Source organism: Papio anubis, chromosome 7 (assembly GCF_008728515.1).
Source record: "Papio anubis isolate 15944 chromosome 7, Panubis1.0, whole genome shotgun sequence".
Lineage (NCBI taxonomy): Eukaryota > Metazoa > Chordata > Mammalia > Primates > Cercopithecidae > Papio > Papio anubis.
In genome coordinates this window covers 157,338,298-157,365,041 of record NC_044982.1, presented here as the reverse complement: position 1 = coordinate 157,365,041, position 26,744 = coordinate 157,338,298, and the positions used below count along the sequence as shown (strand labels likewise).

The window sequence follows — 26,744 nt, the reverse complement described above, 5'->3', positions numbered from 1 at the left end:
AAAACCGCCAGAAACTCAGAGATTTTTCATGAAAACCAAAGTGTTCAGATGCAAACAGCAACCTGAAATGCCTGATGACAACTTCAGCGTCACACGTGTGGTCAGGAAAACCGCCAGGAACTCAGAGATTTTTCATGAAAACACACATGTGGTCAGGAAAACCACCAGAAACTCAGAGATTTTTCATGAAAACCAAAGTGTTCAGATGCAAACAGCAACCTGAAATGCCTGATGACAACTTCTGCTAGGAGCACTTACCAAGCATACCTTTGCTACCAAATAAAGTGAGAATGAAATTTATTTTGTTTCCTTTTCAAGTTGATTTGATAAGCAGCAAATTCAAGTTGTGTGAAATAAGTTGTATCTTTTAAAGTGTCAAAATTTAAAACAGATAAAACTAATTATTTAAAGGGGGGAAAACTGGGCTCAATGCTAGCACCGAAATGGCCAAGTCACCTCCCGTGTCACTTGCAAATCATCCAAATGGAACACCACCACAGCTACTTACCTCTGTGCAGTCATTCAGAAGGGGCACTGCGGTGTCAGAAGGGTTAATATTGATTGTCTTTAGTTCAATAAGGTTATTCAGGGAATTTCCACCTAGGAAAAAATGGGTAAAGAATCAAACAAAGGCGTTTTTATTATAGAAGGTACTTCTTTTTAGGTAAACTAACTGAATTACCTGACACTACCACCAGGGACGGCATGTAGCTACTGTCAGCAGGATCTACGATCATTTTTAACCTATGAACAAGAACATCTGGGAAAATCTCCAAACGAATCCAGTGCTTTAGAAAAACAAAAATCACATTTTCAGTTAGCAAAATTCAGCTATATTTTAGCTACTACAATAGTATCATTGAAGCTTGAATCTACATGAGACTTTTTCAATATAAAATGTGGCGTAAGAGAGAATTTTCCCTCACCCTAGCAGCAACAACAATATTCTACCTCATTCTTTGATCATTAGAGAAAAGTCTCACTCTAAGCCCCAGAAACAATGTATCTATACACTCCTGGCCTAGGGTGGTCCTTTTACCCACCAAGTGAGTGGCAGAAAACACTAGAGTCGAGATGGAGAAAGGCCCTGTCCTCAAGTCTGACCTGTGTGCCCACGAGGTGCCCCCATGGGTTGGTGTAATCACAACAGCACTCCGATGTGCAACACAAATTTGCTAGACTATACTAGAAAAACTTCTAACGAGAAGCAAATCTGAATTCATACATTTTATGCGGGAGAGGAGGAAAAAAAGCCCGACCACATCCTCTATCGAGTAGTCAGTTAGATAAAATCTACCACTCATATTGTTTAAAACCTCTGACAATAAACTTGGATGGTATTTAACTCTGTAATTTTGAAATAACTTATAAATTAAAATATAAACTGAGTACTGACAGGTGCTATCAGCAAAACTTTGCAGGCTGCTCAAAGTTCATTTTGAAAATGTACAAGGCAAAACCACCCGTGTGAAAGTGCCCGCGGCTGTGCCCTATCACACGCTACCTTTCCTTGCGACCCTGATGACTGCCAGCAGGGCTCGCTGCCGTCAATGAGACGGGATGCCTGGTTCACGGAGGACGACACGTTCAGGCTCTTCACCATGCGGGACCAGCTGTCCAGCAGCATGCCTGGCTGGCTGCTGTGGCAACGCTTCAGCTGTTTTCCAGAACGGCCACAAAATACCGCAGACTGACCTATTTCATGATGGTCAAAGAGAGAATTAACCCTTGCTGAACTGGGGAGAAAGAAACATCATGATCAGGCGGTCAAGAATATTACATAGTGAGGAGCTTCTTTCTAAAAGAAAAATAGAAAGTTTCAAACTGAAAGGAGCTAATAAATGCCACAAATGGCTTCCCTAGTCAAGACATATTACACCAATTTATGAGATGAAGTCCACATAATGGTATGATTTATTCTACTAAAACCTCCCAGGAAACAACAGCAGATTAATATATTTCCAAACAAACAGGATACAAATAAGCTGTGGGAAAAGTTCAATAACAGCACTCACAAAAACCATTCTTATTAAAAATGCTTTTATAAATACAAGGCAAAAAATAAATTGTAAAGTGCTTCCACTTTCATTAGTTGGCAAATCTGGAATTCAACTGGCATTCCCCATCGAGGACAACTACTAAAGCCAGACAAAACACTCAAAAATAAATAAATCCTCTTCAGACTATCAGAATTCATGAGATAATAAAGAATTACAAGGTCAGAACCACCAGAAGACTCGAGGCAAATGGAGGTGTCAAGATGATGCACACCATGGATCAGAGGCTGCTGTTCCCTGATGGCATCCCCAGGTTCCAAGCAAAGTCCGAGGGGGCACGTCGCATTTCAATAGCTTCGTAAAGAGAAGGGAAAGGAATGGGGTCCAGAAAGACCAGAAAGGCTGAGGATGCCACAGAAATGCAACTCACCCTTGGAACCCCAACAGAAAACTCCCCAAAAGTCAGGGTGAACTATGAAGGGTCTTTGGGTTTCCTTTTTTTTTTTCCTCAACAGATTGCAGCTCACGCATAAAATCACCTCAATCAATGAATGCTGATTAAGATGAGCCCAGATAGTCACTAACCTTTACCAAGTATCTCACAGAACAACCTTCTCTCCTCCATTCCTTGGAGAATAACATTAGCCTCAAATTGAGTCAAGAAATAATTTTTTAAATACAATGTGCAGTGCGTAATGACACATGTAGAGGCAAGAAAACGTGACTAAAAATTACCAGAAATGATAGGATAGAAACAGACCCACAAGGGCTCCATATATTGGAGTTAGAAGACACAGACTTTAATATAATAACTATGCTTACTGTGTCCAAAAAGATAATATTTCAGCACAGAACCAAAAACTACTGAAAATAAAATAGACTAGAACTGATAAATCCAATAATTAAAATTAAGAACTTAATGAGTAAGTTAAGAACACATTGAACTCAGCTGAAGAGAAAGTAAAAATATCTGGAATGAAGAACTGAGGGGCAAAAGTTTAGAAAACATAACAAGTAGGTAAAAGATTTGCAGGACAGAGGTTAGGCCTAACACAAGTGAAAGAAGAGTCCCCCCGCAAAAAGACAGAAAAGAGAATAGAGCAGAGGCAACATGTGAAGAAATACTGAAAGACAGAATTTTCCGAAACAGACAAAAGATGTCATGCCCCAGAAGCCCCACCAACCTCAAGAAAGATAAACATCTCCATGCACATGTAAAACCTGTGCAAGATGAAAACAAAAAGACCCTCTCAAAAGCAGACGAAGGAAAAATCAAAAGATTGATGCGCTTTAATGAATCACAATTAGACTACCAGCCAACTTCAGGGGAAACAATATTAACCAAATTGCAGTGGAATAGTATTTTTAAAGTGCTGAAAGAAAACACCTAGCAAAAAGACTTTTCAATAATAAAGAAATACATTTTCAGACATACAAAAATACATAATTTGTAACCAACAAAGACACATTTTTAAAAATATTAAGGGGTATTTTCAGGCAGGAGAAAAACAGTATAGATGGAAAATTAAAAAGGAAGAAAAAAGTGGAGAGAAATTACAAAGTATGCAGAAAAATCTAAATGAATATTGACTACATAAAAATCATCACATGCCCTGCATGTATTGTTCGATCCTTTGACTTTTTTAATTTTAATTTTAATTTTTTTTTGAGATGGAGTCTCCCTCTGTCACCCAGGCTGGCGTGCAGTGTTGCGATCTCGGCTCACTGCAAGCTCCGCCTCCCGGGTTAACGCCAGGACCTCATGATCCGCCTGCCTCGGCCTCCCAAAGTGCTGGGATTACAGGAGTGGGTCATGAGGTCGGGAGATCGAGACCATCCTGGCTAACACGGTGAAACCCCGTCTCTACTAAAAATACAAAAAATTAGCCAGGCGTGGTGGCGGGTACCTGTAGTCCCAGCTACTCGGGAGGCTGAGGCAGGAGAATGGCGTGAACCCGGGAGGTGGAGCTTGCAGTGAGCCGAGATTGCAGCACTGCACACCAGCTTGGGTGACGTGAGCCACTGTGCCCAGCTGATCCTTTGACATTTTATGAACATTTTCTGTGCGCCTAAAAGAATGTCTTCCATAGTTCTGTTAGCTGTGTATTTGTATAAAAGGTGTAAAATTTTAACTGGATGCGGTGGCTCATGCACATAACCCCAGCACTTTGGGAGGCCAAAGTGGTTGGGCGGATCACATGAGGTCAGGAGTTCAAGACCAGCCGGGCCAACACGGTGAAATCTCACCTCTACTAAAAATATAAAAATTAGCCAGGCATGGTGGCAGGAGCCTGTAGTCCCAGCTACTTGGGAGGCTGAGGCAGGAGAATCGCTTGAACTGGGGAGATGGCAGTTGCAGCGAGCCAGGATCGTGCCACTGCACTCCAGCCTGGGCAACAGAGTGAGACTCCGTCTCAAAAAAAAGAAGAAAAAAATGTTAAATATGTTAAGAACATATAAATCAGAATGAAGATAAATGATGTTAAAGAGAACTAAGGTCTTTGTATTGTTTAGGAGGAGAATATACTAAATAATAATAGATTTAAATGAGTCAAAAATAGATGTTATAATTTGTATCTTGAGTAACTACTAAAACTAAAAATGTATATAACATATACACTCCTTATAGACAGAGTGAGACTCTGTCTCAAAAACATAATAATTAAAAAAAAATACAAAACTTAGCTGAGCTTGGTGGCACAGGCCTGTAATCCCAGCTACTTAGGAGGCTGAGACAGGAGAATCGCTTGAACCCGGGAGGTGGCGGTTACAGTGAGCCAGGATCACGCCACTGCACTCCAGCCTGGGCAACAGAGTGAGACTCTGTCTCACAAAGAAAAAAAGTGATATATGCATACAGTGGAATATTACTCAGCCACTAAAAAGGAGAATGTTCTGACACATGCTACAATATGGATGAAGCTTGAAGACATGAGGCTAAACCCAAAAGGATAAATCTTATATGGTTCCGTCTAGATGAGGTGTCTGGAGTGGTCATATTCACAGAGACCAAAGTCAGATTCAAGGTTACCAGGGGTGGGGTAGGGGGAAGTAGGGCAGTTAAATTGCTTACTGGGTACAGAGTTTTTCATCGGAGTGGTGAAAAGTTTTGGTAATAGACAGCTGTGATGGTTGTGCAACACTGTACTTAAGGTACTTAATACCCCGAATTATAAACTTCGAAAATGCTTAAATGGCTAATTTTAAGTTATATATATTTTGCCACAATGAAAAATATAATAAAAGGCATATAAATTTAAAAACTCACTCTCCATCTAACCAATTCCACATGCCATGCAACTAAACAGTGACTAGTTTCTTGAGATTCTTTTCACGTTTTTAAATGGAAATACAAGCAAATAAGCCTAGTTATTCTATTTCTTCCCCGATACACCGTCTTGATTTTTTTTGAAAAGCCAGCCAGTCATCAGTGGGTACGACTGTCACTTCCGCTTCACTGTACTCACTGTACAGAGTTCACCGAATACACAGGAACCTTAAAATAACAAATTCCAATACCCTGTGGTCCACAGTAAGAACTTCATTAATATTCGGTGGAAGAGAGAATATAAACATTCTGCCATACCTGGTTCATTTATTCTGCCAAATGTGTGCCTGGTATTGTGTTTTTTGGTCTTGAAACACGTTTCACAAAAATCAAAGTCATCACAGTTTCTGCATTTGAATCTGGATCCATTGATAGGAAACATCTGACATCCATCACACCTATTTGTAAAACAGCAACGGAGTTAAGAAAGGTCATTTATTAAACTTAATTCAACAGAAAACCATTCGTCCCAAAGCAAATCTAGCAATCACAAAAGCAACTCACGTAACCCCAGGATGAATACTGGGGACCAACTCCATTTCTGACAGCAACCCAGTCCAGTGAGACTGCTGGGGAAAGTCGACAATGATATCTTTTCCATTGGCACTGAAAGCTAGGACAGAACAGAAATCACCTGATCCATCTTCCTCTTCACCAATAAAAACCTGAACCTGAAACTGCACCTAGCCATGTCACACTACATTGTAGTAATTTGTTTTTTACAGAGAGTGTATCTTTTAGAGATAGGCACTAAAATACTTATGGATGAAATAATACATGATGTCAGCGACTGGTTTCAAAATAATCCCAAGAAGGGAGCATGAATAATTTTGGCCGTGAGGTGACGATTGTCAAAGCCAGGTAATGAGCACATGGAGGTTCATTGTAAACTACATTCTTTACTTTTGTATTAGGTTTAAAACAGGACGTTTTGGTTTTTAATTCCACCAAGTCAACAATTCCCTATACCACCTTTAGTATCTCAGGGAATAAAAACCACATTAATAAAGACTTATTTTGTCCTTTGGTAAGAGCAATGTGTCACTCAAAACAAAGAAACCAAATTCTTTTTTTTTTTTTTTTTCAGACGGAGTCTCGCTCTGTCGCCCAGGCTGGAGTGCAGTGGCCGGATCTCAGCTCACTGCAAGCTCCGCCTCCCGGGTTCACGCCATTCTCCTGCCTCAGCCTCCCGAGTAGCTGGGACTACAGGCGCCCGCCACCTCGCCCGGCTAGTTTTTTGTATTTTTTTAGTAGAGACGGGGTTTCACCGTGTCAGCCAGGATGGTCTCGATCTCCTGACCTCGTGATCCGCCCGTCTCGGCCTCCCAAAGTGCTGGGATTACAGGCTTGAGCCACCGCGCCCGGCCCCAAATTCTTATTTTTAAAATTTGTCTTGTTTTGATTTGCAAATACTTTAACAATCTCTTAAGCAAAGAACAATGTTTAAAGTAAAATATTAAATAATCCATTTGTTCTTATGTAACATGAGAAGCTCTAAGAACCTCTCACCACTGGGGAACCACCACCAATTGTGGCCATTTTCTAAGCGATTTGATGAAAAGAGAGCTTTCCACAAGGTTCAAACGAACAATCTCTTTATGGCACCAAGAGTTTATAAAACTATACACATACTTATTTCTCATGCAACTGTTAAAACGGACATAGTATACCTTTCAAAGTGTGCCACGGATTTGATTTGGAATCTCAATAGTATCATATTAAATATAATCTGAGAATTGTTTCCAGTTCCTAATTCCCATCATTAGCACATCTCCATGTCTTAAATTCAGTCCTAAATTTTTATATAGCATGAAAAAGAGAGCCAGGCGTGGTGGCTCACACCTGTAATCCCAACACTTTGGGAGACTGAGATGGGCGGATCAATAGGTAAGGAGTCTGAGACCAGCCTGCCCAACACGGTGAAACCCTGTCTCTACTAAAAATACAAAAATCAGCCAGGCATGGTGGTGGGCACCTGTAATCCCAGCTACTCTGGAGCCTGAGACCGGAGAATTGCTTAAACCCGGGGGCGGAGGTTGCAGTGAGCCAAGATGGCCCCACTGCACTCCAGCCTGGTCAGCGGGGGAGAAAGGAAAAGCAGTCCTGACAGTCAGGAGCTGGCCTGTTAATGTCAGCGTTAGGCCATTTCACAGAACAACTGACAGGACAGGTTTACAGAACACCAGCATCAGATAAGGACACTCTGTGACTGATGGATCAAGGCACAACCAAAACCCCTCCTTAACCGTGTATGATTAAAGTCGATTCTAATCCAAACCACAAACAACCACAAACCACCACACAGTCCCCTATCTGGTGATATGAATGACTGCTTCCTTACCAATCATGACTTTAGCATGGCTCCATTCTTTCTGCCTGCTAGGGAAATTTATTAAGACGCCCTGTCTTAGAATTACCCCTGCTTCTTCAACCCCTCCCCCAAATACCCAACATCAACTTCATTAGTCCTCGCTTACTCCCTCTGATGGAGACACCCATTCCCCAAGGTGTGTGTTCTCCTGCACTGCAATGAGTTAATATTAATAAATCTGACTGTTTCACTGTAGGTGAGTTCCTCTGTAGCCTTTGGCAGAAAGCACTGACAAGCAAAAACACTCTCTCTCTTTCTTCACACTTGTTTTCTTTTTTGTGTGCTTACACAAAAAGAAATACTGAGTACACATGCGTTAATGAAAAGTTAACATCAGGAATTTTATTACCCAGATAATATTACCTTTCACAACGCCCACACTCTGGTGAGTCACAGATCCCCACTTGTATTTCGGTGTGGCCACAGAGGCTTTGACCCGCACTTTATCGCCAATCTTGATGTGAGAAGAAGAACTTGGTGGAGGATAGCCTACAGATTTCAGTAACAAATCATTATGATCAGCATTCATTTATGGGACTTCTGTCTCTAACAAAAAGCAAAAGTACTGAACAAAGAATGTGCTCACCTATAAGTTCCACATGAATGTACCTAACCCAGTAAGTACCCCCTTTCTGCTGCCAGTCACACTGCACATTGAGATCATGCAATCCATCTCTGTCCAGCTTGATGACTTTGCCAACATCGCCTTCACATACTTCTTCATACGCTCGGCAGCATCTAACCATCATTCCCACCTAGAATTAAAATGAAATTGGACATCCAGTCCATCTGTACACAGGTGAAATGAGTCATGATAAGTGGTATTACTCTATTATTAATACAGAATTTTGATTGGGCACGGTGGCTCACATCTGTAATCCTAGCACTTTGGGAGGCTGAGGCAGGAGGATCGCTTGAGCTCAGGAGTTTGAGACAAACCTGGGCAACATGGTGAAACGCCATCTCCACCAAAACTACAAAAATTAGCCGGGCGTGGTGGCGCATGCCTGTGGTCCTAGCTACTTGGAAGACTGAGTTGAGAGGATTGCTTGAGCCTGGAAGGTGGAGGTTACAATGAGCCAAGAGCACACCACTGTACTCCAGCCTGAGTGACAAAGTGAGATTCCAGCTCCAAAAAAAGAAGAATTTCATCTAGCACCCAGAGTGCGTTTTAAGTATTATTTAATGCTAAAGTGAACAGAAATTCTTTAAAAAACTGGCTGGCTTTGTGTCTCAGGCAGGAAATATATAGGAAGAGCCTGGATCAACTTGTGTCATAAAGCAAGAGAGCTTTCAAAGATTACCAGGTTCACTCAAAAGCATCCTCTGATCATCAAAAACGTAACAGTGGAAACATCACTCCCTAAAAGCCAATGGATTGGTCATCATGATAATAAGGAAAACAAAGCTTGCTGGTCATCTTTATACATAGCAGAACACCAATGTATCATTCTGAAAACTGATAAAGTCTCCCTGTATTATCAAGAGTAACCAAGATTAATAACAAAGCTTTTTTTCCCAGAAGAGAATTCCAGCTAACGAACTCAGAAAAGATGAAGTTAGAAAATCACTATGGTGCAGCCCCTAATGATAGGTCTAGGTGATGACACTAATGCCTACTGGAGCTATGAGACGGACAATTAATACAGAATGTCATCAAGGAAGGAGCAGGCTGACAAGACCTCACCCACCCAAACCTGTTTGCCTGTTGAGAAGGGGCAGGAGGGAGTACATGCCTATGAAGCTTCCTGCCTGAGATTCAGCCTGGTCCAACCACCCTCCAACCCTAACTCCTACTGTATTGGAGAAACAGGGAGAGAAGAAGATGTTAGCCAACACCACAAGGAAGCCCCCACCCAATCCAAACTATAAGACATTCGGAAGACATAGTCTCACCCACAAATAAACAGCATGAAAGCAGAGGAAGGGAGAAGGAGGGTTACTATGAAATGAATGTTTGCGTCCCCTGCAAAATTCATGAAGTCCCAACTCCTAATGTGGCTGTATTAGGAGACAGGGCCTCTAAGGAGGTCATTAAGGTAAAATCAGGTCCTAAGAGTGGGGATCTGACCCAACAGGATTAGGGTCTTTATAAGAGACTCCAGGCCGGGCGCGGTGGCTCACGCCTGTAATCCCAGCACTTTGGGAGGCCAAGGCGGGCAGATAACCTGAGGTCAGGAGTTCGAGACCAGCCTGACCAACATGGAGAAACCTCGTCTCTACTAAAAATATAAAATTAACCAGGCGTGGTGGTACATGCCTGTAATCTCAGCTACCCGGGAGGCTGAGGCAGGAGAATCGCTTGAACCCAGGAGGCAGAGGTTGCAGTGAGCCAAGATCGTGTCACTGTGCTCCAGCCTAGGCAACAAGAGCAATACTTCATTTCAAAAAAAAAAAAAAAAAACAACAGACACCAGTCCTCCCCTGTTAGCTCCAGCTCCCCACATCCCCAGCCCCACATCCACAGGAGGACACAGCAAGAAGGCAGCCACCTGACCAGGTGGATCACAAGGTCAGGAGATCAAGACCATCCTGGCTAACATGGTGAAATCCCTTCTCTTCTAAAAATACAAAAAAATTAGCCGGGCGTGCTACTCGGGAGGCTGAGGCAGGAGAAAGGCGTGAACCCGGGAGGTGGAGGTTGCAGTAAGTGGAGATCGCACCACTGCACTCTAGCCTGGGCGACAGAGCAAGACTCCATCTCAAAAAAAAAAAAAAAAAAGGTAGCCACCTACAAGCCAGGAAGAGGGCCATCACCAGAAACCAGCCAAGCCGGCACCTTGATCTTGGATTTCCAGCCTCCAGAACCATGAAAAGTAAGTATCCGCTGTTGAAGCCGCCAGGTCTACGGTACTGTGTTACAGCAGACTGAGCTAAGACAAGGAGGAACCACTCTAGGTTGAAATAGACTTCAAAGATCCACCAACCAAATGCAGATAAGGCATACAATCTTGGCTGTATCCAAGTTCAAAAACTAACCATTAAAGCCATTTCTGAGAAAACTGGAAAACTACAAGCAAGCATTAGGTATGAGATGATATTAAGGAAGTATTATTTCTTTTGTTAGGTAATGTTGGTAAACAGAAATGTCATCATGTTAAGATTCTTCATTAGGGATACATACTGACATATATACAGGTGAAATGAGGTGATTTGGGGGATTTTCTCTAAAACATACTAAAACAAGAGAATTAGGACAAGAAATGATTTAAAGTAGATAACGGACTATATAAAACATAATTAGATTTTTAAAGTTTGATGGCAATAAGAATTACATAAGAAAAACAAGGAAAGGTATGTAGGAAGTGTCACAAGCGGGGCTAGCAGAAAACCGCCATCTCTGCGCCATGTCCACCGTGGACAGGTCACTTGTGCTCTCTGGCTTCCCCCGAGCCCATCATCTGCCCCTCTGTCCTCTGACTACTCTGGGGCAGCCACAGCAGCCTCTGTCTGGGTGCCACCCGTCCTGCTGAGCCACCCTTCACACCCTGCAGGCTTTGCACCCATCTCACTTTCTCATTGTAGCCCCCCATCCCTGCAATGTGCCCCCACTCCCACCCCTTTACTGTGGTCTGCTCTTTCTCATTCCAGGGTACACAGCACCTTCTAGCCTGTCATGAGCTCACTGGTGAGGTATGTCTTCTAGCACCAGAAAGCAAGTTCCCTGAGGGCAGGGACCTCTGTCCACTGATGTTTGGCATATAGGACGTACTCAAATATCTGCTGAATGAAAAACGGATTGAGGCTCCAGCTTAAGACGATTACTCACCTGAATATTCTCTCTCACATATACAGCATAATCATCATTACTCAAGAAATCAGCTCGTTTTTTGTAGGTCTGGCTCTCCGTCACAACAGCACCAGTAGACTACAAGAGATAAATACATTCAAAGAAAAAAAAAAAAGGACAACTCGATAAACCTACTCAAAAAGAAATAAGTCTGTGAAATCTAAAATATTAAAAAGTAGAGGATGAAATCCTTTATTTTCCCTATAAAGATCTTCATTTAAAAAAGACTAATAGGCGAGTAGCGTGGCTCAAGCCTGTAATCCCAGCAGCACTTTGGGAGAGATGTAGGATCAAGAGTCAGGAGGTCAGAGACCATCCTGGCTAACACGGTGAGCGTCTACAACTAAAAATACAAAAAACTAGCGGGTGAGGTGGCGAGCACCTGTAGTCCCAGCTGCTTGGGAGGCTGAGGCAAAGGAATAAGCGTGAACCAGGTGGGCTTGCAGTGAGCCAAGATCTGGCCACTGTACTCTCAACCCTGGGTAACCAAACAAGACTCCCATCCTCAAAACTAATACTTAGTAGCATAGTAGAAGGCAGAAATGGATCTCAAAAGCTACAAGTATACAAAATTTCCAAGGCACTTCCAAATTAATCCTATGAACAATTTACTCGGGTCAGAAACTGATGTGTCAAAACATGGTATTTTAATAAAATATGTTCTAATGGCTACTGAAGATCATTAGATGTTTGAACAAGGGTCTGTTCTAAAGCTAAAAGTAATTATGATATAGAAACCCAATCACGTCTTCAAGAGTGAAACACAGCTTTGTCCTGTGCCCGGCAATACCATAAGTTGGTTTTATGAAACAGTCCACAGTAGGTACAGTTAGTTCTTTCAAGAGACAGAGAAAGCCAAGGTGTAAGATTGTCAGAGCACGAGACAGACAGCGGCCCAGGTGCAGGCGGTCACACAGGAGGCACTGACCATGGAGTAGGCAGCATCGTCCATGTCCTCCACCACCTCCTCATCAGAATACTCGTCGGACACTGTGTCTGCATCCGAGAGCTCCGTGACCTGGACGTCGGAGTGGTCCAGCAGCCACCCGACCAAGGCTTCCACACCTAAGAGAAGCACACACAGCCCACCACAGGCTACTGTGAACCAATAGTCCTGAAGCAGGAACCCACACACACGCAAGCAGAGGCCAGGAAAATGAAGTACCAGGCAAGCCGGATGCATTCCCGGAAGCACCGGTGAGAGACTTCAGCGCAAACTCGATGTTCCTTCTGGGAAATCCCATCTCCATGAGCTGCACCACAATGGGCAGGGCGGGAACGGGAGACTGCTTGCGCCTCTTCACTCTGGCCGGGCGGATGTGCTGCACGGCGACAGGCGTGGTGGCCTCACTGGAGCTGCAGTCTTCAAATCCTGGGCTCGAAGGGTGAGTGGACTCCACAGCCAAGCACTGGCACACAGCCAGTGCGGCAGCCTAGGCAGACAAGAGGGTCCTGGGAGGTTTGGGAAGTGCCCTCGGCTAGCTTACACAGTCTAGGAACACGGGGGTGATGGCCTTCTATTGTGAACTGCGGTATGCAAGTCTAGAAAGCCCACATTCACATGTGCGTTTTTCAGTGAGTTCCTAAAACATGTTAGAAAATGACAAAGCCAAGTTTCGCAGTTTAATGCAGAGAAAATACTTGGTGGTAAAATAACTTTCCTGTTTCAGCAGACAGAGAGCCTACTAAATTAGCCAAGTATCAATGTCCATTAAGGAAAATGTCATCACAGCCCTAAGCGAGCAGTCACAGGGGCTTGAGATGGGAGCAGGGAGAAAGGCATTCCCCCCGCCTTAACTGGGCACGGTGGTGACCACAGGCACCTGTGTTTTAGACAGGCCAGAAATGACACAGGACTCTCATGTACCATTAAACCAACCCCCAACTATTCAAGGGTTAAATAACCACAGTGAGGTTAAACAACGTATTACAAAATAAGAGAAATAAAAGAGTATTAGTTGGGAAACACACTGCAATGAATCAGTGAACATCTAAACTGCGTCTCTGCAGCTGGGAACTCCCCACCGACAACGCAAACAGCACTTCCCCCATCTGTCTGCAACTCTCTGGTCTCCCTCCCGAGCTGCTCTCATAGCACTGACTTGCTATTTTGTTAAACTGACCATGTGAGAGGAAGGAATCAGGAAGAAACCGAGGACACTGTGGAATCCCCCAGTGCTCAGAAGTATCAAAGACTAGGGTTCTGCAGTGAAGTCTGGGTAACTTGGAAGTGACAGTTTTCATGCTAAAAGTTTAAAATTCAGAGCCAGATTGAGCCAAGAGTTCTGGTTCTGATAATGGGGAGTTAGGGTGCACTGGACCAACCCTTGGCTGATAATAATCATGAACTCTGGATAAAATATTCTATAAAACTGCTTGAGGGCACTGGAGAATAGCTGAAGCAATCAGCAATAAAATGAGCACAACCTGTGACGCAGAGAAGCCTGCAGGCAAGATGCACGTTTAACCACAGACAGTGCACCTTCCTGCACTGCAGGGGCTGGGGTCCAGCCTGCCAGAGCAACCAGAATGCGAGGGAAAGCCTGCCTGAGAAAGAAACCGCAGAGGGAAAACCACAAAATGTTCGGACGAACTACCCACTTATCTACAGCTGAATCTCAGCTGAAGCACCTCTGAAGAGCCTGGCTCCGCACAAAGGGACTGCTGGAAGGTTGCAGGGGCTCCCTGGCTGCCCAGGGCCAGGACAGCACCTGAGGCTCAAGCTCAACCAACTAGAGGTAGGGAGGAGAATGTCAGAGCTTCCAGTGAAGCCCAGAAGAGATTCTAAATCCTTGAGAATTAAGGATTCACAACCAGGGCTAAGGGCATATAAAAAATTATCAGAAACCCTAGCACCAAGCCACCTCAGGATCAAGGAGTGCCAGGTACTGAACTGCCTATGAGAATAAAACTCCCCGTTCGCCAGAGGAGGAACTCAGAGTCAATACAATGTAATGTCCAAAGAGTCCAGAATGAAATCAAAATTCTCACATATGTGAAGAACCACCACCAAAAACTGACTATAATCAAGGAAAAAAAAAAACTGCAAAGAGCAGCACACCAACAGGTGGGCAGACATTAGAATTAGCAAACAAGAAATTCAACATAACTATCATATGTTTTAAAATGTATAGTAGGCCGGGCACGGTGGCTCAAGCCTGTAATCCCAGCACTTTGGGAGGCCAAGACGGCTGATCACGGCGGTCGAGATCGGCACCATCCTGGCCAACACGGTGAAAGTCCCATCTCTTACTAAAAAAAATACAAAACTAGTCGGGCGCAGGTGGCAGGCTCTGCAGTCCCAGCTACTCGGGAGGCTGAGGCAGGGAGGGTCATGTAACCTGGGAGGCAGAGCTTGCAGTGAGCTGAGATCCCGCCACTGCACTCCAGCCTGGACGACAGAGCTGGAGACTCCGCCCCAAACATGACTAGTGGTTTCTCGCCACCTGTAATCCAATCCTGTGCACTTTGGGAGGCCAAGGTGGGGTGGATCACGAGGTCAGGAGTTCAAGACCAGCCTGGCTAACATGGTGAAACCCTATCTCTACTAAATATACAAAAATTAGCCGGGCGTGGTAGCGGGCACCTGTAGTCCCAGCTACTCAGGAGGCTGAGGCAGGAGAATCACTTGAACCCAGAAGTCAGACGTTGCAGTGAGCCGAGATCGTGCCACTGCACTCCAGCCTGGTGACAGAGCGAGACTCCAGACTTAAGGGATGAAGATGGGAACTGTCAGAAGAGATATAAAACTATTAAATGAGAGTCAAATGGAAATAAGAGATGTGAGAAATATAAAATAAAGTATTTCTTGGATGGACATAACAGATTAGGCCCAACAAAGCAAAGCATCTTGACTTTTCAAACAGATCAAGACAAACTAACCAAGCTACTAACAATGAGAAAAAAGACTTTCTATTAAAATCCTAAAAGGAACTCACTAACAATATAACAGATGTATAAGAGTATTTCCAGAAAAGAACAAAAGGAGCAAGATGGGGGAAAAAACAATAGTCAAAAGTTTCCAAATTTGGTAAGGGAACAAAAATCAAGCCAAAGATGCAAGCAGCTTAAGCAAATTTCAAGGAGGATGGTGGGATGGGTGGGGTGGGCCACCATGGCATACATGAGCCCAGCTCAGTGAAACTGCAGAAAACCAAAGATAACAGAAAATACGAAAAGCAACCAGAGAAAAAAGACATTTCATACAAAAGAAGAAATAAGAACAACGACTTTCCATCAGAATCCATGGAGACAAAACAGCGGAAGGTCTCTTTTTGGTACGACAGTCCTTCGCAATTCCTGAAAGACAACGCTGCGTGGCCTTCTAGGTGTTAACGTTCGGCACCTCCCAGCATGACCGCAGGCTGTGCACCACCCCACGTGCTCTCAACTCTCAGCAAGTTGAGATAAAGTTGAGATAAAGTCTTCTCTTCATCTCTGCCAGGGAGGCTGGAAACACAACCAGGCCCTTTGAAATGAGCCTTCACCTCAGAGGTTCCCAGACCTGAGAAGCAGCTGGAGTTCGGAAGAGCTCATGGCCAGCCTCCTCCCTTCCTGCCCACACTCGTCTCTTGTTTTCTCCCTTTGCACCCCCCACCATCTTTCCAGCTCATTCCAGGACTGGGGGAGGGCTTCCACCTGCCCAAGGCAGAGGCTGCCTCACCTGGACCCTTGCTTCGAGAAGGGCCCTGCTCGCTGAGGGTTTCTGTTAGGATAATTTCTGACTGCCAAACTGAATACTGACAGTTTTATTTTTGTCTTTGATATTTTATCCAGATTTTTAATGTATTACGCAGCAAGAAAGATTTTGGAACATCTCTAATCCTCTATGTTGCCAGCCATGAAAGCTCCCATCCCTCTTACACTCAATCACGTGGCCTCTTCTGCGGGAACAGCCTATAGCCCTGACCGTGCGCCTCGCCACTGCCCTCACCTGCTCCACAGCATGGGGAGAGCTGAGAGGCTGGCAGCACCAGAGCACACCCAAAGAGGCTCCTGAGTGAATGAAACAAACAAGCGGGTGCCAGAGTCCTGATGAGCCTCTTTGAGTAACTCTACTTCCTGGAAAAAGATCCCTTCATGAAGATGTGAGCATTACATGCTGCATCTAGTTAATATTTTTTAATGATTTACACAAATCCAAAATAAGGTTAAACTTCAACCCTCTCCATCTTTAGTATTATAATTTTCTGCAGACTATGCACAAACATGGTTAAAACCTAATGCATCATTAGAATTATTTGCATACTATCATTTAAAATTCAGAATAGATCCTTAAGAAAGTATACATCTAGAAAAAAATTGTTCACAATTTAGTACTGTGGATTAAAAACTGTCAAGGCTGCCTGGCTGTACCTCAAGTTCCTGTTTATCAAATATGGCCTTCACAGGAGACGGCTGGGTGGCTGAGGCCAGCAGCTGCTGCAAGAGGATCATGGGGGGCTGTGGCCCTTCAGGAGACATGTCCCCAAGGTCAGGTGATGCCACTGCTCCATCATCTGAATTTAAAAACAAAACATATGTAAGATTGTATTTTCAACTGTGAACACCACTTTACTGTTAAAGAAAATGCATTGAGCATGTTAAATCAGGTATGACTTCTGCCTCATTATGTGATAGAAAACCAAAATCTTCAAGGTTCAGACATCAAACAAAAATTAGACTCTAGGCCAGGCGCGGTGGCTCACACCTGTAATCCCAGTACTTTGGGAGGCCGAGGCAGGCGGATCACGAGGTCCAGGAGATTGAGACCATCCTGGCTCACACGGTGAAACCCCGTCTCTACTAAAAATACAAAAAATTAGCCAGGCGTGGTGGCGGGCACCTGTAGTCCCAGCTACTCGGGAGGCTGAGGCAGGAGAATGGCGTGAACCCGGGAGGTGGAGCTTGCAGTGAGCTGAGATCACGCCACTGCACTCCAGCCTGGCCAACAAAGTGAGACTCCATCTCAAAAAAACAAATATTAGCTGGGCGTTGTGGTGCGTGCCTGTAATCCCAGCTATTGGCAAGGCTGAGGCAGGAGAATTGCTTGAACCAGGGAGTTGGAGGTTGCAGTGAGCCGAGATCACGCCACTGCACTCCAGCCTGGCAACAGAGGGAAACTCCAACTCAAAAAAAAAAAGAACTAGACTCTAAACCACTTTCACTGCCTGCTTTTGGTCTCTGTCTGTCCTTCATTAGGGCATCTGTCTCTTAGAGCCAACAAATGCTCCTTTCCAGATTTCTGCACTTGGTCTGATTCTTTCTCTTTTTCTTGAGATGGAGTCTCACTCTGTTGCCCAGACTGGAGTGCAGTGGCACAATCTCAGCTCACTGCAACCTCTGCCTCCTGGCTGAAGCAATTCTCCTGCATCAGCCTTCCCGGTAGCTGGGAATACAGGCACACACCACCACGCCAGGCTAATTTTTCTATTTTTAGTACAGATGGGGTTTCACCATGTTGGCCAGGCTGGTCTCAAACTCCTGACCTCAGGTGATCCACCCGCCTTGGCCTCCCAAAGTGTTGGGATTACAGGAGTGAGCCACCATGCCTGGCCTACACACTCTTTCATGTTCACTCAGCTTCAAACCCCGACACAGACACATCCCACGTGCATATTTCTAGCTGTAGCTTTTTTAGCTAAGCCTTGTTGAGATCATTAAGTGACCCCAATTCCAAATGTGTTATGTGCTCAGGGAGATGGCTCTTTGTTATGAGTAGCTTTAGGTGCAGCCTTTAGGACTCTGTTTGACACAGTCCTAGGGAGATTCACTGCCCTGAAGCCCACTGCACACAATCTAGGTACTCATCGAGGCACTCACAGCATTTGCATGTACCGGTTTCTTCAGTGACAATTTCGGCTAACTAGACCAGGGGCTGGAAATCTTTCTCTTAAAGGGCCAGAGAGTAAATAGTTTAGGCCGATGGGCTGTACAGTTTCTGTCCCAACTCCTCAGCTCTGCCACTGCAGAGCAAAAGCAGCCAGAGATGATGTGTGAACAAGTGGTGTGCCTGTGTTCCCATAAAAATGTACAGAAACAGGTGCACAGCAGTTTTGCCAATCTAGCTCTGTCCGGAGTCCCTGCTCGGCCCAAAGCAGCCTTGATAAATCCTGATTCAGGTCTGCGGTAACTGCTCCCTGGGCTGAGCGCAGAACAGAACAGCCAATCCAATTCCCGGGCTCCAATCTCTCAGTCTCTACAACTGGGAAATCTTCACGTTCCCTACAACCTCTGCTATTGATTGATTCTATGCTTTCAATCGCTTTCTTTCACCCTCAGCAGGTTTTAAATTAATTTCATAGCATCCTCTCCTCTTAAGATTAAGAAACAAACCCACAAACTCCACATTCTACTGGACTTGCTTATTTTTTTCAAACGCACTACTCACTATTCTCCCCTCAACTCAAGCTTGAAAGAGCAGGCATCTTCCACTTTTTGCTGGTTCCCCACAGTTGTCATCTCCAAGACTACACCATCACAGTGGACAGCACCCTCCTTCCACCAGAACCTTCTTTCCGTTTTCATGCCTTCCCCCTCATCACCTGACACAGGAGCAAATCTCCATCTCTGTCATCTCTCGTTTCAGATACTCCTATACCTTACTAGCAGCTGTATCACCCGAAGGTCAATGCTTACCATGTGGCCCCTACCACAGCTTTCCAAGTGGGCCTCAAGTTTCACCCTAGTCTCCAAGGTACTCTGTAACAGGATGTCAACCACCCGTCTAGCTTCAGCCCCACCACTCATCAACAAACCCTGGGCTCCACGCAAAGCAGAGCTGCTCAACACGCCTCCAAAGACTCTCGCCACTTTTAGCTCCCTGTTCCTCCTGGCCCCCACCACCAGTATGAGAGGCTTGTCTCAATGGGCATGTGTCCCACACAGCCTTCAAAGGGCTGCCTGTGCAGTGCCTTACCTGCCACTGGCTCCAGAGGCCTGTGGAACTGCCACACTCACCGCCCCGGCCCCCACGGACAGACAGAGGCCTGTGGAACCGCTCACACCTCACTGCCCCACTGGACAGACAGAGGCTCAGGAACCGCCACCTCACCTTCAAGGGATACAGGACGTGAGGCCTGTGGAACCGCCACACTCTCACCGCCTGCCCCTACAAGGACAGGACGGCAGAGGCCTGTGGAACCCAAGCCACACCTCACCGCTTCTGCCTCGACAGATGACAGAGGCTCAGGGAACCGCCACACTCACTCGGCCTCAAGGACAGAGACAGAGGCTCAGGAACCGGCCACACTCACCGCCTCGCCTCAAGGACAGATTTGAGGCCTCAGGAACAGCTACACCACCGCCCGCCCGCTGACAGATACAGAGCTCTGTGGGACCCGCCACACCTCACCGCTTCGCCCCACGGACAGACAGAGGCCTGTGGGAACCGGGCCACACCTCACCGCCCCAAGGACAGATGGAGGCCTGTGGAACTCGCCACACTCACCGGCCGCCCCGGGCTGGACAGACGGAGGCTCTGTGGGAACTGCCACCACCCGCCTCTGCCAGACGGAGGCTCAGGAACCGGCCATTGCCCCACCATGGACAGACGGAGGCCTGTGGAACCACACCACCGCGACAGATGAGGCCCAGGAACCACACTCACCACCGCCCCAATGACAGTAGACAGAAGCCTGTGGGAACTGGGCCACACCTCACCGCCTCGCCTCTAATGGACAGACAGAGGCCTGTGAACCGCCACACCCCTCACTCAGCCCCAGCGGACAGACAGAGGCTGTGGAACCGCTTTCACACTCACCGCCTCTCCCCGCCCTGACAGACATTAGCCTGTGGAACCCCACACCACCTCACCACCCCCGCTGGACAGACTTGAGGCCTGTGGAACCGCCACACCTCACTGCCCCTCAAGAGACAGCTCCTGAGGCCTGTGGAACCACACACCTCACTTCCCCGCCCCACGGACAGACAGGAAGCTCAGGGAACCGCTTCTGCTCCTCATCACTTCTCCCAGCTCCCCACGGATACAGAGGCTCAGGACCCCGCCACCTCATGGACAGATGGAGGCCTGTGGGAAATGGGCCACACTCACCGGGGCCTCGCTGGGACAGGTAGACTTGAGGCCTGTGGAACCGCCACACCTCACTTCCCCTGCTGGACAGACGGAGCTTCTGTGGAACCTTTCACACCTCACCGCCTGCTGGATGACGGAGGCCTTGGGACCAGCCACACTCTCACCGCCTCAGCGTGGACAGACGTGTGAGCCTGTGGAACCGCTCACACCTCACCGCCCCACGGACAGACAGAAGCCTGTGGAACTGCCACACCCTCACCGGCCGCCCTGCAGAGAGACAGACAGAGGCCTGTGGAACCAAGACACTCACTGCCCCTCATGACAGACGGAGGGAACTCGCCACACTCACCACCTCAAGGGATGCCAGACGGGTGAGGCTCAGGAACCGCCACACTCTCATCACAAGGGACAGTGGAGGCCTGTGAACCGGCCACACCTCACCGCCTCGCCCTAATGGACAGACACAGGTTTGTGGAACTGGCCACAACCACTCTCGCCCCACGGGACAGACAGAGGCCCGTGGAACCGCCACACCACCACTCATGGACAGACGGAGGGCCGTGGAACCGCTGGCCACACTCACCGCCAAGGGACAGACGGAGTCTGTGGAACCACACACTCACCTTCTGCTGGACAGACGGAGGCTCTGTGGAACCGCCACACTCACCGGCTTCATGGACAGACGGAGGCCTGTGGAACCGCTCACACCTCACCACCTCCGCGGACAGACGGAGGCCTGTGGAACCGCTCACACCTCACCGCCCCCGGCCCCACGGACAGACAGAAGCCTGTGGAACCGCCACACCTCACCGCCCCGGGCCCCAGAGACAGACAGAGGCCTGTGGAACCGCTCACACCTCACTGCCCCTGGCCCCGCGGACAGACAGAGGCCTGTGGAACCGCTCACACCTCACCACCCCCGCGGACAGACGGAGGCTTGTGGAACCGCTCACACCTCACCGCCTTCAGGACAGACGGAGGCCTCGTGTCCGCCATTGACCTCACCACCTCCTCATGGGACAGACGAGGCTCAGGAACCGCCACACCTCACTCCCACTCGCCTCTAATGGACAGACAGAAGCCTGTGGAACCGCTCACACCTCACCGCCTCGCCTCTGCAGTGAGAGATGAGACAGAGGCCTGTGGAACTGGCCATACCTCTCACTCTCAAGCCTGCATGATGATAGAGGTCAGTGGGAACTTTTCACACTCACCGCTCTGGGCCCCATGGACAGACAGAGGTGCCTGTGGAACCGGCCGCCACTCACCACTCCTCAAGGATGACAGAGCCCGTGTGAAACCGCTTTCACAATTCTCACCGCTCTCGGGCCCCCAGCAGACAGAGACTTTGAGGCCTGTGACCAGCCTCATACCTCACCACCCCCAAGGACACTTGAGCCTGTGGAACCCTCACACCTCACCTCACTTCCTGGGCCCCTGACAGAGACAGAGCTATCTGCATTTGCTTCCTCTCCTCATCCAAACTCCAGAGAGCAATGATCACAGAAAAGAACTTCTCCCCAAAACACTTAGCATAATGTCTTTCAATAGTAGGATCAAAATGCTTTTGTTTTTCTTTTATTAAAAGTGACACAAGTCGTTTTAGAAACTAGAGAAATAGTAGAAAATAAAGACAGCCAAATTGCACCAAAGATTACTGTGTCACTATTTTGCCAAACAGAGGAAACGGTATCTATAAACGGGAGCACATAGCAATGTGCTTTTCTGTTACTTATCATTTTCATGTTTCCATGGTACCAAAACATATACAGCTAGCCCTCACAGCTTGGCTTCATCCAAAAGATTCAACAAACCACAGATCAAAAATATTCAAAGAAAAACAATTTGTAAAAATACAATTTAAAAAAAAAAAAAAAATAGTTAACAACTATTTTCACATATCATTTTATTTATTTATTTATACTTCTGCTATTGAGACAGAGCCCCGCCTACCCAGGTAGCTGGAGTGCAGTGCATGGCACTGGGCTACTGCAAGTCTACCGCAGGTCTGCCACACGCCCTCCTCTAAGATTCTCCAGTAGCTGGGACTCATGCTTCAGCACCGCCACACCTGCTTAATTTTTGTATTTTCAGTAGGGATGGAGTTTCACTGTGTTAGCCAGGGATGGTCTCCACCTCAGACTTTGTGATTCATCCACTGCCCTCGGCCTCCCAAAGTGCTAGGATTACAGGTGTGACACCCCACCCCTGCCAATGATTACCTTATGGTTTTTTAAAGTATTTGGGAGAATGTGGTGATAGGGTTATGCATATACTGGCTACCATTTTAGTGAAGGGCTCAGCATTAGTGAATTCCTTAGTACATAACTGTGGGTCTATGGAACTCATCCACATGGATACTGAGGGAAGATCTTATATTATATGTACCCATCATTTTGAATGCACCAAGATATTAGCACTGTATGGATACATATAAGAATGGTATTTTGGTGTCTACAGTTTACTTCAAATACAAAAACAATACCAAAAAGGAGGGCCATAACTACATTGGCCATTTATTTATTTTATTTTTTGAGATGTCTCACTCTGTCAGCCTAGGGTTGGGAGCAGTGGCACAATTGCACCCCACACACTGCAAACCTCTGCCTCCCGGGTTCAAGCTGACTCTCCCGCCTCAGCCTCCCAAGCAGCTAGGATTACCTGCATGGGCCACCACTATGTCCTACTAACTTTTTGTTTTTTTTCTTTTTTGAGATAGAGTCTCATTGTCCCCAGGCTGGAGTGCAGGGAAGCGATCTTGGCTCACCGTGCAAGCTCCACCTCTGGGGTTCACTGCTCTATTCCTCCTCTGCCTCTAGCCTCCTGTGAGTTGGGACTGACTACTGTGTCCGGGCCACCATGGTCTGCAAACCTGTATATTTTTAATAGAGATGCAGTTTCACCATCTTGAATAAGCTGGTCTCGATCTCCTGACCCCGTGATCCGCCCACCTCGGCCTCCCAAAGTGCTGGGATTAGTCATGAGTCAGCCACCATGCCCGGCTGGTGAACATATTATCTTTACATGCCTCTTCGTGTGATAAAGTCCCACAGAATGACTTGCTGTATCAAAGTATATAAACACATACATGTATGAATTTCAAAGTCCGTCTCATTTCTTCAGACGCTTATCAGATGGCTACACCAACTGAAATTCCCAGCAGCAGCGTGTTCATGGAGTGCTGCTTCATGTGCATCTGAAGAACCAGCGTAGGTTCTTCTTGTTACAATACAGGTTCTATTTCTATGGTCTGGGGTGCAGCCTGGGAGTCTGCATTTCTAACACATACCCATGTGCCATCAATTTTGCTGACCCATGCACCAAACTTTAAACGGGAAGGCATGAAAATATCTTTTTCCCTCCCCACCCACCAGATGCCCTCTGTCTTGTCTTATAAGATGATGATGACAATTTTATCCACAGTTGGTGGTTGCTAGGCAGGCCACTTGTCTTTCTTGTATATTTATAAGCCATCTATGTCCATTTTTATGAACTGATTGTTCACATCCTTTGTCTACTTTCTACTGCCTTTCTTATAAAGCTTTAAGAACTTTTTAAAAAGATACCTGCATGAACAGTTCCAGTTTCCTGAACAGCTGGCTGAGACAGGATCTGCCGCAGTTTATCCTGGTGGGAGAGCAGCGCCCGACCTGCTTTCAGGATGTATAGCTTCAACTGCTGGCACCGCAGCAGGTCCAGGTCCACTTGTCCTGTGGAAGGAGAGATCCAGTGAGAAGGGCGTGCCCTGCTCAGACTCCCTCAGCAAACCTCCGCCACATGGCAGTGAGTAACATTCTGCCCTTCAGGAATCCGCCCACCACACACTGTCTGTGACAACGGGCTCGCCTTTCCCAGTGTTACACTCGGCGCTTCTGGGTAAGCACCTTCTGCTTCCTGGGTCTTCCTTCCCTGCTCTCCAGGCACCTAACTTGATGGGACGCAGGATTCAATGGTTATACACAGCACCATGTTAGCTACTATTAATATGAGCAAATGTTCCCCAAGTTGCTGAAGTTTCAGCCGCTTTCACTCTTCTTCTAAGACTCCTCTGAGAGAATCTGTCGGCTCTACTAGCTCTTTAACTGATGAAGATCGCAGCAATGCCCAAGGCTTATCTGATAGCAGACGCCACAGAAGCAGCACAGAGAGCATGGGGTGGGAAGGAAAGAGGGCCACAGGTGCCACTCGGGCACTGGCTCGACTTAACTGGCAGACAGGTTTATTCACCACGATGGGAAATGGCAGCTACTAGAGAAGGTCAGCTGAATTTCGGACGTGCTGCGATTTACATGCACTGCACCTCCAAGCAGAGATGTGAATGGGAGATCCAGAGTTGAAAGTGCTTACATCATAAATGCTAAAGCAGCAATCGTAGGTCTGTGGGAGCAAGAGGGGAGAAAACTCAAGAAGGGTGGGCAGAATATGCCACAATTATGGGTGAAGCCACGAGAATGTCCAGGATATAAAGAACAAGCAGAGAGAAGAACTCCCTAGGAACACAGAAAGAAACTCGGGAGAGCTGCATTCTAGACCCAAAGGAAGGCAGAGCCAAGCAAGGCTACAGTCTCAGCCACTCTGAATGCCACAAGCAAGCCAGGTGGCTTCCAGCACAGAGGCCCCTGGATCTGGCAGGGAACAGGCCACGAGCCATGGTCCAACAGGGTGACTGGGCCATAGGGCCCTGGGATGGAGGGGAGGAGAGAAGAAGTGAACACAGACTTTTCTTCTGGGATAAAGGGTGACACTGAGAAGAGGGTGTGAGCCATGGGGTTCTTTAAGTGTGACTCCGAGCATGGTGACGAAGGCTGACTTGAAAACAGTCATTACCACGAACACAGGGTTACACTCCCAACTGCAACTCAACAAATGGTGAGCCCACGTGAACCCCAGGACTTTAGCAGGCCCGTGAACTCACTCGTGAAAGAACACTGTACAAACAACATGAATTTAAGACGGCAGCTATTTCATCAAGCAGCACCATGTACTGACCTGTAAAGGCCTGTTTAGTAGATTTCTTTATTTTGTGCTTTTCTAACTTGCTTCCAGCGAGGTTCACCAACTGAGCCCAGACAGACAGCATGGGCTCTGTGAAGGGCAGGTTGTTCACATTAAAGGCCACAGCAGGGAGCTGGAGAGGACACAGAAGCTGTCAGCATGCGGCCAATATGACTAACAAATGAAACGTTCTGAAAGTCATCAAAACCATGGGCTTAATCCTGAAATGCCACACATACCCATAAGCCTTTTTAGAGCTGAGAATAATCATTTTTTAAAATGATATTAAAGGCAAGATACAGACTTACACATATAGTAAGTATAATCTGCATTAATTTTTCTTTACAAATCTGTCAACAATAATTACATCAGTATGGTGGTTACTATCTTCTCAGGTATTTTCTATATACTTCAAGTTTTCTACAACATGTATATATTCCTATAAAAATAAAAAAGAGTACTTTATAGAAAATATAGTCAGGCTAGACACAGTGGCTCACACCTGTAATCCCAGCACTTTGGGAGCCCAAGGCGGGCAGATCACCTGAGGTCAGGAGTTTGAGACCAGCCCGGCCAACATAGTGACACCCTGTCTCTACTAAAAATACAAAATTAGCCAGGCGTGGTGGCACACACCGTAATCCCAGCTACTCAGGAGGCTGAGGCAGGAGAATTGCCTGAACCTGGGAGGCAAAGGTTGCAGAGAGCCAACAAGATCGTGCCATTGGACCCCAGCCTGTGACAAGAGCAAGACTCTATCTCAAAAAAAAAAAAAAAGAAAAAGATATAGTAAGATTGCACTTGGGCTACATGAAAATAATGTAAATGGCTCCTTCTCTCTGTGCATCCCTGATTCACAGGTTGACAGTAGCTGCTACATTAAGTCATGTCACTCAAAACAACTATGCATTTTCTACATGAAGAAAGGTTGTTTTTTTTTAAAAGGAAACATGTTTAAGTTTTTTTAAAACTTGAGTTGTTCAATAAAAAGTGAACTTCATAAATTCACATTTTAAAATAATTAGAACTACCTCATAGATGCACGGTACCTTCTAGGTTGCTAAAGCCCTCGTGTCTCTGAGGCTGAAACACACACGAACCACTGCTTTAGGTGCCCTGTGAGACAGGCCCTGCTTCCCACAGAAGCGCAAGCTCACATAGCTTCCTGGAAGGCAAACTTGAAGTACCAGAATCAAGTTCTTTCAAATGCTAGTGGTGGTGCCCGGTTCTAGCGTCAAGCTGAATCCCCG

The 26,744-nt window shown here is 46.4% G+C and overlaps 1 protein-coding gene across 9 annotated transcripts in view; it reads right to left on the bottom strand.

The window, feature by feature from the left end:
- Positions 1 to 26,744, bottom strand: part of HERC2 (HECT and RLD domain containing E3 ubiquitin protein ligase 2) — a 159,131-nt gene that overhangs the window by 77,008 nt on the left and 55,379 nt on the right. For all 9 annotated transcript variants that reach the window (XM_031668910.1, XM_031668906.1, XM_031668903.1 and 6 more), the window contains 13 exons: positions 25,489 to 25,627; positions 24,066 to 24,209; positions 16,842 to 16,984; positions 12,652 to 12,919; positions 12,415 to 12,551; positions 11,466 to 11,564; positions 8,283 to 8,451; positions 8,060 to 8,185; positions 5,830 to 5,938; positions 5,584 to 5,723; positions 1,505 to 1,695; positions 683 to 788; positions 509 to 600 (listed from right to left, as the gene is read on the bottom strand). In XM_031668910.1, the coding sequence (XP_031524770.1) occupies positions 509 to 600; positions 683 to 788; positions 1,505 to 1,695; positions 5,584 to 5,723; positions 5,830 to 5,938; positions 8,060 to 8,185; positions 8,283 to 8,451; positions 11,466 to 11,564; positions 12,415 to 12,551; positions 12,652 to 12,919; positions 16,842 to 16,984; positions 24,066 to 24,209; positions 25,489 to 25,627 (1,863 nt within the window). The remainder of the gene's footprint in view (positions 1 to 508; positions 601 to 682; positions 789 to 1,504; positions 1,696 to 5,583; positions 5,724 to 5,829; positions 5,939 to 8,059; positions 8,186 to 8,282; positions 8,452 to 11,465; positions 11,565 to 12,414; positions 12,552 to 12,651; positions 12,920 to 16,841; positions 16,985 to 24,065; positions 24,210 to 25,488; positions 25,628 to 26,744) is intronic.